The 13,423-nt window shown below is 41.5% G+C and overlaps 1 protein-coding gene across 1 annotated transcript in view; it reads right to left on the bottom strand.

Annotated features, from left to right (window-relative positions):
* The window catches only part of Cstf3 (cleavage stimulation factor subunit 3), a 78,288-nt gene extending 73,397 nt beyond the window's left edge, over window positions 1-4,891 (bottom strand). Inside the window, exon 1 of the mRNA XM_026404939.2 lies at window positions 4,704-4,891. Within this exon, the coding sequence (XP_026260724.1) occupies window positions 4,704-4,730 (27 nt within the window). The 5' untranslated portion in view covers window positions 4,731-4,891. The remainder of the gene's footprint in view (window positions 1-4,703) is intronic.
* Window positions 4,892-13,423: the final 8,532 nt, after the last annotated feature.

Raw genomic sequence — 13,423 nt, 5'->3', positions numbered from 1 at the left:
CCTAGCACATGCAAGATGCTGGGTTATATCCTCAGCACCAAAAAAAATAAGCAAATAAAACAAAGGTATTGTGCTTTTTAAAAAAAATAGTACTTCGTAGGTTTTTAACATAAAGCTGAAGAAGGCAGTTCCTTCAACTCAAGAAGCTTGGAACAGATGGGGAAATAACGGCCTATTTATTATGTGCTGCTGGAGTAGTGCACAAGGCTAAATGAAGAATGAGATCAAATTGTACCAAGCAGTAAAAACACATACGAAATAAAAATATAGCTGTAATTCCAAAAAGAATCAGATGTTGCGGGGAGGAGAGACCCACATTCACTTAGCTTTATCATTAAACTGGCAAAAAAGTAAACTGTTGTGGTGACAGTGTGGGAGGAAGGGCACAGGACTGGATATAGTAAACAAGGAGCTCCAGAATTTCCTTAAACACTAAAGCAAAACTGAATTCCTTCACAAGAATTTTAAAAAATAAACATTAGCAATAATTTTGCTTCTCAATAATCACTGCTGTCTTTCAAAGGCCACAAATCACAAAATCATAATATTTGGGGGACAGGTACTAAGGCTAGAACCCAAGGGTACTCTATCACCAAGCTATATTTTACCCCCTCTTTTTTCCAAGGGTCTCCCTAAGTTGCCCAGGCTGGCCTCAAACTTATCTTCCAGCCTCAGTCTTCCAAGTAGCCTGGATAATGGGTAAGGCACCACAGCACAGGACTAACTTCATATTTTTTAGTAATAAATTAAGGTATTATCGGGTCTACTCTACAAACTTGAGAGCTTCCATGCCAACTGAAAGGCTAAAAGAAGTCTACACCTGTTATCTTGTGGGATCTTTCTCCACCCAATCCATCCCTTGTAATCTTTCCAAAACAAATCCATGATTCTAAATAATTTGGTTTTATTCTCATTATTCTTTAATCTTGTTTATAGTCTTTTTTTTAATGATCTGATTCAGGTCATTTTAGGCACTCTTTCTACTGACTTTCAATGATCACTGTCTTATACAGAGAGCAAGGTACAGTTCATTCTTTACAAATCATTTAATTACTATCTCAATTAAAACAGAACTGTATAATATCTGGTATTTGCTTCAGTCTATTAATGGACAAGAGAGCAAGTAAAGGTATGATATGAAGATGAGCCACTCCAGGGGCCGGGGCTATAGCTTGGTTCATTCCTCAGCACCACATTTAAAACACACACACACACACACACAATATAAAGGCATGCTGTCCATCTACAACTAGAAGGAGAGAAAGAGAAAAAGGAAAGAAAGAAAGAAAGGTAGGTAGATCAGCCACTCCAGGTATGTAATTGGGAGCTACTTGGGAGGCTGAGGCAGGAGAATAGCAAGTTCCAGGCCAGCCTAGGCACACTTAGCCAGACCCTGTCTGAAAATGAAGAACAGCTGGGGATGTAGTTCTATATATGCAGTACAGCACTCAAGTTCAATTCCCAGTAGGGAGGGCAGGGGACAGGAGGACCCTAGTTTCAATTTCCAGCATCACACTCACAAAAAAACTTTTTGAGGGGGTACCAGGGATTGAACTCAGAGAAATTCAACCACTAAGCCACATCCTCTGCTCTATTTTGTATTTTATTTAGAGACAGAGTCTCACTGAGTTGTTTAGAACCTTGCTTTTGCTGAGGCTGGCTTTGAACTTTCAATCCTCCTGCCTAATCCTCTGGAGCAGCTAGTATTACAGGCATGGGCCACTGTGCCAGCAAAAAAAAAATAATATTTACATTAAAAGATTACATAAAATCTTTGCAAGGCATGGTGGTGCACACCTGTAATCCCAGGAGGCTGAAGCAGGAGGCTCAGATTAGAGACCAGCCTGAGCAATTTAGAGGGACCTAAGCAACATAATGAGTCCCTGTCTCAAAATTTAAAAATAAAAGGATTGGGAACATAGCTCAGTGGCAAACAGCTCCGGGTTCAATTCCTAGTACATATAATAGGAGAAAAGAAGAAAGAAGCATCTCTTCTTTACATAAAAGTATAAAGCAATAAATTGACACAGAACAGAATTTATTTTAAAAAAATTTTTTTTTTGGCCAGGCATGGTGGTGCATGTGTGTAATCCCAGCAACTCATGAGGTTGAGAAAGAACTGCAAGTTCCAGCCCAGTCTCCAAAACTTGGTTGAGACCCCTGTTTAAAAACAAAAAACACAAAGGGCTAGGGATATGGCCCAGGGGTAAAGTTCTCCTGGGTTCAATCCCGGTGTGTGTGTGGGGGGGGCGCTGGGCATGGTGGCACATGCCTGTAATCCCAGGGGCTCAGGAAGCTAAATCAGGAGAATCAAGTTCAAAGCCGGCCTCAGCAATTTAGCAAGGTCCTGCGCAATTCAGGGAGACCCTGTTTCTAAATAATATATTTAAAAAGGGCTGGGGAAGTGGCTCAGTGGTTAAGTGCCCCTGGGTTCAATTCCTAGTAACAACAAAGGGGCAAGGAGGGATTGGTGGTTTTTGGTGACAAACTGTATTGTAGGTGTTCATGGCACTTTTCTTTCAACTGTTCTGTGTTTTAAACGTTTCATGATAAAATTGGGGTTGTGTATAAATTTTCATCACCATTTACCCCCATTAAAACATCACAGTTCGGGCTAGGATTGTGGCTCAGTGGTACAGCACATGTCTAGCACGTGTAAGGCACTGGATTCAAGCCTCAGCACCACATAAAAATTTTTTTAAAAGGTATTGTGTTAATCTTAACTATTTAAAACACACACACACACACACACACCACAGTCCTCCTCCAGGTACACTGACACACCCTGGTAATCCCAGTAACTCAGGAGGCAGATGAAGGAGGATCACAAATTCAAGGCCAGCCTCAGCAATTTAGCAACACTGCCTCAAAATAAAAAGGACTGGGATGTTGCTCAAGCATAAAGTACACCAGGGTTCAACACCCAGTACAAAAAAGTTCTAAAATATTCAAGGTCATGACAACATTTCTTCTTAACAATTTTAGGCAAATTTAAGAATTAACAAGCAAATCCTGACACACACCTTTAATCTCAGCAGCCTATAATCCCAGCAGCTGGGGAGGGTGAGGCAAGAAGATTGCCAAATTCAAAGCCAGCCTCAGCAACTAAGGCCCTAGGCAACTCAGTGAGACCCTGTCTCTTAACTAAAATAGAAAAAGGGATGGGGATGTGGCTCAGTGATTAAGCATCCCTGGGTTTAACACCAGGTAAGGAAAAAAACGAAAAATCAAAACCAAAACAAAACCAATGAATTTCAAAGCATGCAATGATACCTCAATACCCTACCTCCTTTGCTTTCAGATGCAAAACACCAGTCCACAAAATGATGCATGAAATAAACAGGTTTTTTTCTTTTTTTTTTTGGGGGGGGGGGGGTACTGGGATTGAATGGAAGATACTTAACTCCAGAGACACATCCCCGTTCCTTTTTTATTTTGAGCCAGTCCCACTAAATTGTTGAGGCTGGCCTCAACTTGAGATCCTCCTACCTCAGTCTCCCCAGTCGCTGGGATTAAAGACGCATGCCACCACACTAGGCCTTAAAAATTTGGATATAATTTAAAGATTTTACATTCGTGGACATCCTAATTATCACTACAATGTAAATACTGTAAAGATTTCCATATTGAATTCAGTCCTGAAGCAAAAGCCCAACTTTCCCAACAAATGAAAATTTATAGTTACCCAATCTATACAGTAAGTAACAGACCTATTTAACCTCACCTGTCAAACTCCAATAAAGGCTTCCACGTTATTAACTGAGAACTAAGTGTATTTTGTTGCTATGGCAATGGAAAATTGCAAGAAAAAGACTTTGAAAGCTATCCTCCATTTTAAAAACTGTTCCACCAAGACTAATATCAAAAAATAAATATCTAAACATACCAGACCTTACATCGAAAAGCACATTTAATGACCCCTTTCATAAAAATTAGTTTCCTTTTCACACGAAAAGGTAAATCTAGTCTACAAAATTCAGAACATAAAGAGCAAGCCACTTAATTAAGAAGGTAAATTTTAAAATATCTAAATGTCACTCATATCTACTACTAAAACGGACGCTTTTGTTTACAATAACAAAAAAGATATCCCGTTTTAGATTTATCAAATTCTGCAACGTCTGTGTAGCCGCAAAAAACGAAAATGAAATGTGGCTAAAAGGGAGAAAAGTGAGGAAAGCCACAGAACTCCCCAAACCTCAGCATAACCATGCTGTACTTCTAGGCTGCTTCTTGTATCACTCACTCTTTCAAGGATTTTTCCGGATTAGTTTCATCTCAAAATTTTTTGTTCTCAAGCTAGTAACCTATTTCTGCATAGCGTGCATTGTGGAGGAGGGCGGACGCGAAGGAAACATTGTCAAGTTTTTGAAACAGCAGATACATATTAACATAACCAATTCCTCATCAGGTGAACACCAAAATGATACCAAATAAAAAACATCCCAACAGGGGCATTTCCATGAATCTAAGACGAAGCAACCTCCCGGCTATTGTCTAAGTTCAACATTTATTCGTTTTAACGCTTAAGACAGAAAAGCAAAAAAAAAAAAAAATTAAATCTAGATCATGTTCCCCTTTCCCACCATTCTTCAGTACAGGGTCCCTAGGGTTCACTAACTACGAACATGGCTGGAGTACTCGGACGAACAGACTCGTGGTGAGAAGAGGTCGCCACGAGGCCCCGCAATCTCCTTCCTCACCTGCTCCGTGGCTCCGTCTCCTGACATGGCCTCAGATGATTACAGCGTGCGCACTGGCCGACGATGGGAAGCTAGAAAAGAAAAATTAAACTAAAAACAACCCCCAAACCAGCAAAGTAAGCCCCTGCCCAGCGGAGTCAGACCGCCAACACGAATCGCCACCGCCCACTCAGATATGAATTAAAATGGCTGCGCCCCTGCCGGCGGAGAAGGGGGTGTGGCTTCCTATTAACTTCCGGGGGCAGAGGGCGGGGCTAAGCCTCCAGTCGCCAGTTATTCTGGGCGCGCAGACTCAAGACAGCTCTCAGGGGGCGGTGCCAGTGCGTGAGCTAACGTCACGGCCCTAGGCTGGTGAGGCTGTTGCGGAACTGGCTGGGACCGGCTAACAAGCCGGAAGCTATTGGCGTGGAAGCTCGCGCGCTTCTTGGAGTTTAATTATTAAGTGGTAAAGCCCTCTTCCTCACTGTGGACGCCTGACTGCAAATCAATTGAATTCAGGCAAACCAACCATCTTAGGGAGCAATGCTAAGGTTTTTCGGCTTTTTGTAGTTTCTTAGGGAGTCCGTGGAAGTTTTCTGCGGTTTCGACTAATGCATTCTGGGGCGTAGGAGGAACCCCAAATTAAGCACATATTAAGTCTTATAATCGCTTTCTCCCGTTGTATAATATAAGTCTGGAAGAGCCGGGTTTTCAGCTCAACATCTCGTTTTCCCATCAAGGATCGTTATAAAAGGTCTCATTCTTGTCTCCTCTTCCATCCCCTGCTCAGTATTGGGGAATGAAACCAGGGGTGCTCTACCTCTAAGCTACACACCCAGCTCATTTTTCATTTTGAGACAGGATCCGGTTAAATTGCCCAGGCTGCCCTTAAATTCCCTATACTCCTGCCTCGACCTCACAAATTGCTGGAATTACAGGAATGCACCGCTGGACTAGCAACACTTGCTTTATTCGCTTAGTATATCTTGGTGGTCACACCTTACCAGTGAATTTAGGAATGAAATAATGAAAATCTTTGTTTTCATCTTTTCTTAACAGCTGCATACTACTACTATGATTGTAGCATAGGGCTACCCTATCCTAAATGGTATATTAGTGCACCCCTGTAATCGCAGCAACTGGAGAGGCTAAGGTAGGAGCCTTGCAAATTTAAGGCCAGCCTGAGCAAGTTAGCAAGACCCTCAGCAACTTAGTGAGACCCTGTCTCTAAAAATAAAAAGGATTGGTATAAGTAGCTAAAAGCTAGGATTACAGCTCTGTAGTACCACTGCCCAGTTCCAACTGTTTTTCACATAAAATAATTTATACTTATGATAGAGACATAAAGAAAAGCATAGAAATGTTCTATGGCTGAGGATATGTCAGTGTGATAGTGCTTGATTAATATGCAAGGCCCTGGATTTGATCGCTAGTACCACATGAACACACTTGGATGAAGCATAAATAAAACCATAGACAAAATTCTGCTGTATTATAGTTACTTGATAATTCAGAGACCTGGCTGCAAAGGATCCTCGGGTTTCTTCTGTAATTCATTATTAGTTCTGAAGGAAGTCAAGATCTGAAGTTATTTGTGAAATCCTAAACTTGAACATGAAGGGAGAATGAACCCTCTCGGGTAATCAATGTGCCCTTTAATTTTGTTTCATGTGTAGTAAGAAAAGGATGGCCTAAGTCCCAATTTTTACAACCCATAAAAATGAAAATAAAGCTAAGTATTTCCAAAGACTCAAGGAAGTAGCCAAGAAGAGAAATATTCATTCTTTAAAGTGACAAAGGTAGGAAGAAAAACAGTGCTAATAAAAAACTCTAGATTCATGTGAATTTCATTAGCAGTTTGGCCTGAATAAATCTCTTTATAATTACTGGAAAATGTTACTTTACTTAGCTATGTAATTAACAAATCAAATTATCGAAACAAAATGTCAATACAAAAAACTTAAGAAATTTACAAAGCTGTACAAAAAAAAAATAAAAAATAAAAAGGATTGGTGACGTAGCTTCGCAGTAAAGTGCCCCTGAATTCAGTCCCTGGTACACACAAAAATTACCCAACCCTGTTGATATAATTGTGTGGATTTCCAATATTTTGCTGTTGACTGAGAATAAAATTAATGGAAAACAAAGAAAAAAATCTTATTTATTTGGTGCTATTTTGGACTGCAATTTGGGAAAACACAGACTCTAGCAACTATGAAAACCCGCTCCAAGGTTTTACAAAATTGGCTAAACTGTTTTGTAAGAAAGGGGTTGGATGCCCTCTCAGATTATGGGTGGTTTGGAGGAAGGAGTCTGATGTGTAGAAGTCAGCAGAGCTTAACAGTGTTGGTTTGGCAAATCCAAAGGTCAACTCACAACTGGAGGGAGAGAATGCTTGCAGCCCACTTATAAAGATCTCCTGAGATCTGACTAACCTCTTGAGTCCATTTTAAGTGCCCTGAATCAATACTACTTCATTTTAACTTTGTTTTTTTGTTGATAGCTATAAAAATAATATATCTACAAATAATCCTCTTTCCCTTCCCTAATCTTGGGAAACAGGGTTACCTTTCTTTCCCACCCTAGGCAGAGTTATCTGTCCTTGAACACAGACTCACCTCAGTAACAAAGTAACTCAGACTTCAGGATGTCCCCAGAAGAGCTCAGAAATGACTGTCTCCCAAAATAATAAGTTAATTATAACTCCTGACAGAACATGTGTAACCAAAAGCTCAGCCCTTATCCTCAATGTCAATCTAATAATGAAGACAAGGTTTTGAGAAAAAAAAGTTTTCTTGCTTTGCTAGCAAAGGAAAAACACAAAGGACTCCTATCCCAGAGCCTGTGATTCTTCTCATCAAGGGGAGCAGGGGTTGTTTTTGAAGAGGTGATTCAGAGAAATGAGATTAGGGAGGAGAAGGTCAGGGAAAAGAAGGTTGGGAAAAAGAAAAAAACATGTAAGTTTTAAAACAACAAGGGATATAATTAAAGTATAAAGTGAACTCCTGTTTAATTTCCCCACTGTCAATTTCTAGCTTCCATTTCTATGGAAAGTGGGCAGTGACCTCTCCAAGTTGCTTTCTGCTGAAAAGGGATGAGGAAGGGAGTCTTTAGAATGGGAAGCTTTTTACTTGTTGCCATTCTCTCTTCTAGGTTTTTGTTTTATAGTTACAAAGGGTAGAAGAGCAACAGAGCAGTAAATGGAAAGACACATATACAAGGGCAATAATGAACAGGGTAGTGAAAATGAGGTAGAGAAGACCTAATAAAATAGATTTAACATCTCTTTGGAGAACCTGTCAGTTAGGCCTGTCCCCATCCCATCTAAAAGGGATGTGTGGTGGTCAAGGGTCTGTTTTAGCCAGGTTGCTTGTTGCCTGATTTTTCAATACTGGTCTCCACCTATGAGGAGGTGTTAATATAAATGTAGCAAAATTTAGCTATAGCACAAATTCCCCCTTGTTCCGCTGACAGTCTAATGGCTTGTAGGTATCTAGCACTACCTTGGCCAAGGAGTCCAGAGAAGTCTGTAAATTTGAGATGGACAGGCTGTCTCATTGGCCAAGGTAGAGGTTTTTGACAGATTTCAGAGGACCCAATGTTGTGCCCCAATTCCCCATGAAGGTAATAAGGTGTAACCAAAAAAGTATTGATCATCATCAGGAATTCTACCAGGGAGTTCCAGGGCCAGTTGAGTAAAAAGCTTTAGGGAGTTTGTCCAGTGAGATGATTTCTTTAAGGAATAAATTTAAAAAGGTGCCATTGAATTCCCTAGAAAACATTGGGTGAGATTTGTGAAGTTTCTGAGACATTTGGTAGCCCAAGGACAGTTACTAATTTTATAGATGAACACATGTCCTGCAGGGGCACAGAAAACCATTGTTTCTCTAAAGAAATCCCAGTAGGTCCCCCAATGAGAAAATAATGCCCAACTTTAAATCCTGTTCATTCCATCCAAGAATGATCTGGAAAGGAGTAATCAGTTACTGCTGTAATCTTGTCTGCAGGAAATTGGACAATATGTTGTACACACAAAGGTAGTTGTTCTTGCTCTAGAGGAGATCTCATTTTGAGATATCCTGGAATTCATATTCTCTTATGGCAGGTAAGTGGTGTTAAATAAAAGGAAGAGTGAGACAGTGAACGTTGAAGATTGTCTCAGCTGGATAATGCATTACTTGAGCAGGACACATAATGGTGCAGGTTTTCAGGTCCCAAATTGGCATCCAGTCTCCATCCAGGATCTGAGTAAAGTTTGTAATGGGATGCACAAAGGGTCACCATGGTCCGTAAAGGAATGGGCTCTTGGAAGGCAGGTCTAACAATAAACTGCCTGAGTTGAGGTAGCCAAGGTAAAGTATCCTAACAAAACTGTTGTTGTCCCAGCCTAGAGAGGTAATGTGAATAAGCAACAAAGTTAGTAAAAGCATTAAATATCTCATTATGATTTCTTAAACAAATATTTTAGATCCCCTATGGGTTCTGATGTCCATGCAGGGGAGGTGCCTTCCTGCAAGTTTCTTGGACACTTTTTCACTCTAGTATGATGAACTCAGGGTTTTAATCCAGCAAGTTTCAGGAATATGTGAGTCATCAGAAGCATGTCATAAGGTCTGGTCCACTTTTCTCCCAGGTGTTGCTCTGGTTCATGGTCTTTCCAAGTCTTAAGTAACACCTGGTTTCCAGACTGGAAGAGGTGAAGAGGTGATTCCAAACTTGGAGGAGACATGAAGGAAACATACTCATGCATAGTGGTTAATAGTTGACTGATTTGTTGTACAAACTGTGTTAGCCTAGTTTCTCCTGCAATAGCTATGTCCTTTTCTTTCCCCTGGGGTGCCAGGAAGGATTTCCCATGCACTATTTCATAGGGACTCAATTTAAGCCTACTTCTGGAGCCCACCTGTATTCAGAGAAGAGCAATTGGCAACACCTTATCTCATTGCAGGTGGGTTTCTTGGCATAAGTTAACCATTGTTTTCTTTAAGATGTGGTTCATTTTTTTTTTTCCTGTAGATTGGGGTCTCCAGGATGCTGGATGCTTCCACTGGATATCACTTGTTGGGTCACTTCCTTTTTTAGCAATGAAAGATGGTCCATTGTCACTTTGCATTGAGGAGGGGAGCCAGTATCGTGGGATCACCCCTTCAAAAGAACTCCAATTATTTATGAAGCCTTTTCTATTCTGGTAGGATATATCTTTACCCACCCAGAGAAGGCGTCCACTTCCACCATGCGACCAGCGCACTGGTTTCATTAAAGAGATTCTTGGCATAAAAGTTATCTAGTGAGATCAAAATAAACACACAGACTCAATTACCTTTTTCTATGACCAGGTCCAAGACGGCTCCCACCTCTCTGGCTCACAGCTCGAACCACCCGGTAGGGCAGCAAGGATTACTTAGGGCTAGCAGGAGAGAGAGAGAGAGGCAGAGCACGCCAGGGAGTGGCCTTTTATTGGGGAACAAGAAATTCAGGGGAGAATTCCATCCAATGAAGGTTGAGGGGGGCAGCACTCCAAGGTTAGGGTCAGTGATTGGCCTCCGGGTCAGTGGTCAGTCACACCCCCACACGGACAGGCTCTCGCACCAGGAGAGGGTCCGGAAAGCTCCGACACAGTTTAGCCAGAGCGCCTCACACCCAATCCGGGAGTTGCCCAATCACGTGTGAGAATGGCTCCCCACAGTCCACCAATACAAGCAAATATATGAAGTTTCCTGTGGTATGGGGCATTTGGGTAAAATCTATTTGCCAGTCAACAAAAGGCTGTGTTCCCACATATTGTGTTCCTCTTACAGCAGGCTGCCTTTCAGTCTTGGGATTGTTAGGGGCATATAACACACAGTTTCAAGTCACCCGCTAAGTGGTTTTTGGAGGTGTGGTTCCCACAAATGGGGCTTGATAAAATTCACGAAGGCATCCCCCCATAGTGTGTACTCTCATGTAGGTGTTTCACCAAGGGCCAGATCAGTCTTTCAGGCAGGAGGATGAGTCAGGGAAATTTTGACTCCACCTGGAAGTACTATCACAAGAATCAAAACCCCATTCTTTGGCCCATTTTTAATCTTCCTCAATATAAACAGGCTTGTATTGGCCAGTTCAAGCTGAGGTATCAGAGCCCCAATAAATTGTAGCCCTTTTGGCTGACCTATTCACGACTTGATTTCCCCTGGTTACATGAGTGTCTAACTTCTGATGACTGGTGCATGATTGCCACCTGTTTTGTTCAGCCACTGCCTGAATTAATGCCAGAATTTCAAAGACACGTTTAATGTCCTTGTTTTCAGCAGTGAGTAGCCCTCTTTCTTTCCAAACAACCCCCTGTGCATGTACCATCATGAAAACATGTTTGGATCTGGTAGAAATGTTTACCCTTTCCTTTTGACAGCCTGAGAGCTCTTGTCATAGCAATTAGCTCTGCTTTCTGGGCTGATGTTCCTGGTGGTAATGCCTTAGCTTCCACTACCTGTTGTTCTGTGACCACAGCATATCCAGCTACTTGCTGGCCACTGTTCACGAAGCTGCTTTCAACTGTGAAAAGGTCCCAGTCTGGCTCTGTGATACACTGATCAAATAAATCCAATCTGCTAGAGTAGATAGATAGTTTCTAAAATTTCTAGGCAATTATGTGGTATGGTCCCATTGTCATCTAATGACAACAGTGTTGCTGGATTTAACATGGACAGGACTTTAAGGTTGACATTGGGGTTCTCTAGTAGGATGGCCTGATATCTCTCCATCTTCCCAGAAGTCAGCCAGTAGCCACCCTTCTGTTCTAGTAGGACCAAGACTTGGTGAGGGACAAACACAGTGATGGATTGTTCTAGAGTAAACTTTTCAGCCTCCTGTAGCAAATCACAAGTGGCTGCTACTACCCACAGGCAGGGGGAGGCCATTCTTTTGCTGTGTGGTCAAGATGATTTGATAAATAGGCCATTGGTCATGGTATATCTCCCAGTGTCTGTAAGAGAACTTCAAGGGCTGTACCTTGTTTCTCATGCACATATAATCTGAATTCCTTTTGTAAAGTAGGAAGTCCCAGGGCAGGGCCTGTCATGAGGCTGTGTTTTAACTTCTCAAAAGCAGCTTAGCATTCTGGGGTCCAATTCAAATGTTCTATATCTGTTCCTTTTAATGCCTCATACTAGGGTTTTGCTTTTAGTTCAAAGTTAGGGATTCAGATATGCCAGAATCCTGCCAGTCCCAGGAACCCATGTAATTGCCTCCTGTTTCTGGGTTCCCTAAGATTGCCTGCTTTCAGTCTTGCTTCAGACTGGGTTCCTTGGCTAATTTGAAATCCCAGGTAAGTGACTTGTTTGCAAGTTAGGGCATTTTTAGTGGACACCTTATATCTCCATGAGGCTAGATGGATTAGAGCACCAATAATATTTGAAGACAATGTTCATAGTCCAGGTTAGCTATAAACAGATCATCCACATATTGCAAGAGGATTCCCTGATTCAGCTGTAACCCTCACAAGTCTTTTGCCAGGCATTCATTAAATTGAATAGGAGAGTTTTAAAATTCTGGAGGTAGGACAGTCCAGCAATACTGGGTAGTTACTTTGGTATTTGGGTCTTGCCATTCTAAAGCAAATAAATAGTAATTGGGACTTTCTTTCCAGAGGGATGCAAAAGAATGCATTCTTTAAATCCAGCACTGTGAACCAGCCAAGTTACCTGAAATTGTAGTCAACAGGGTGTATAGATTAGGATGAATGTTCTGAACAATATTATTATAGCTCTCAAGTCTTGCACAAATAGGTACTCATCAGTGTGAGGTTTCTTATTGGGCAGAATAGGCATATTGTTGGGGGGAATGAAAAGGCCAAATCAACCCCTGTTTCAGAAAGTTATCTAAATGGGGGCTGGGGCTGGGGCTCAGCAGTAGAGCATTTGTCTAACTCGTGCAAAGTGCTGGGTTTGATCCTCAGCACCACATAAAAAAATAAATAAATAAAATAAAAGTATTGTGTCCAACTGCAACTAAAAAAAATTATGTTAAAAGAAAAGTTATCTAGATGGGTTGGGGATATAGCTCAGTTGGTAGAGTGCTTGATGCACAAGGCCCTGGGTTCAATCCCCAGCACCACACATACAAAAAAAAAGTTATCTAGAAGTGGCTGAATTCCTATTAGTGCCTCTTTTTAAGAGGGTGCTGCTTTGTTGTTGTTGCTGTTTTGTTTTGTTTTTTTGAGGCAGGTTATCCCATCCTTAAGCAAGGTCTTGATGGGAGTAACTTTGATGGCCCTCCCTGGGGTCCCATCAGTCCATACAGTTTTACTCACTGTCAGATGAACTCCAACAGGATAGGTTTGGTTTCCTTTTCCTGCTTAGCAAGCAAAAGCTGGAGCTGAAGTATATTTTCGGGAGATTCTTGTAGATGAAGTTGTTGATTTGGGGGTGAGAATGTTATCTGTACATTTAATTTACGTAACAAATCTCATCCCGGGAGAGGGACCAAAGGGGTCATTTTGCCCAATGAAAGTCATATTGACCATGCAGAGGTTTTCAGGGGGCTTCTGGATTTGCATCTGTGTATTTCCTGTCCACCTGATAAACTTGCTCTAAAAATTCTGAGGGGGTCCTCGTTGATCTTTTGCTGTAAATCCTAAATCTTATTTAAACTTTTTTGCTTGGGTACTTTCCTCTTGAGTCCCACCAAAAGACATTTCTGATAATGATTAACCATTGGGTTGTCTGCTGCCACATTTGGGTCCCAATTGGACTCCCTCATAGGAA

Source organism: Urocitellus parryii, chromosome 4 (assembly GCF_045843805.1).
Source record: "Urocitellus parryii isolate mUroPar1 chromosome 4, mUroPar1.hap1, whole genome shotgun sequence".
Lineage (NCBI taxonomy): Eukaryota > Metazoa > Chordata > Mammalia > Rodentia > Sciuridae > Urocitellus > Urocitellus parryii.
Note: the sequence above shows the minus strand (reverse complement) of the source record. Positions and strands in the feature narration are given on the sequence as shown.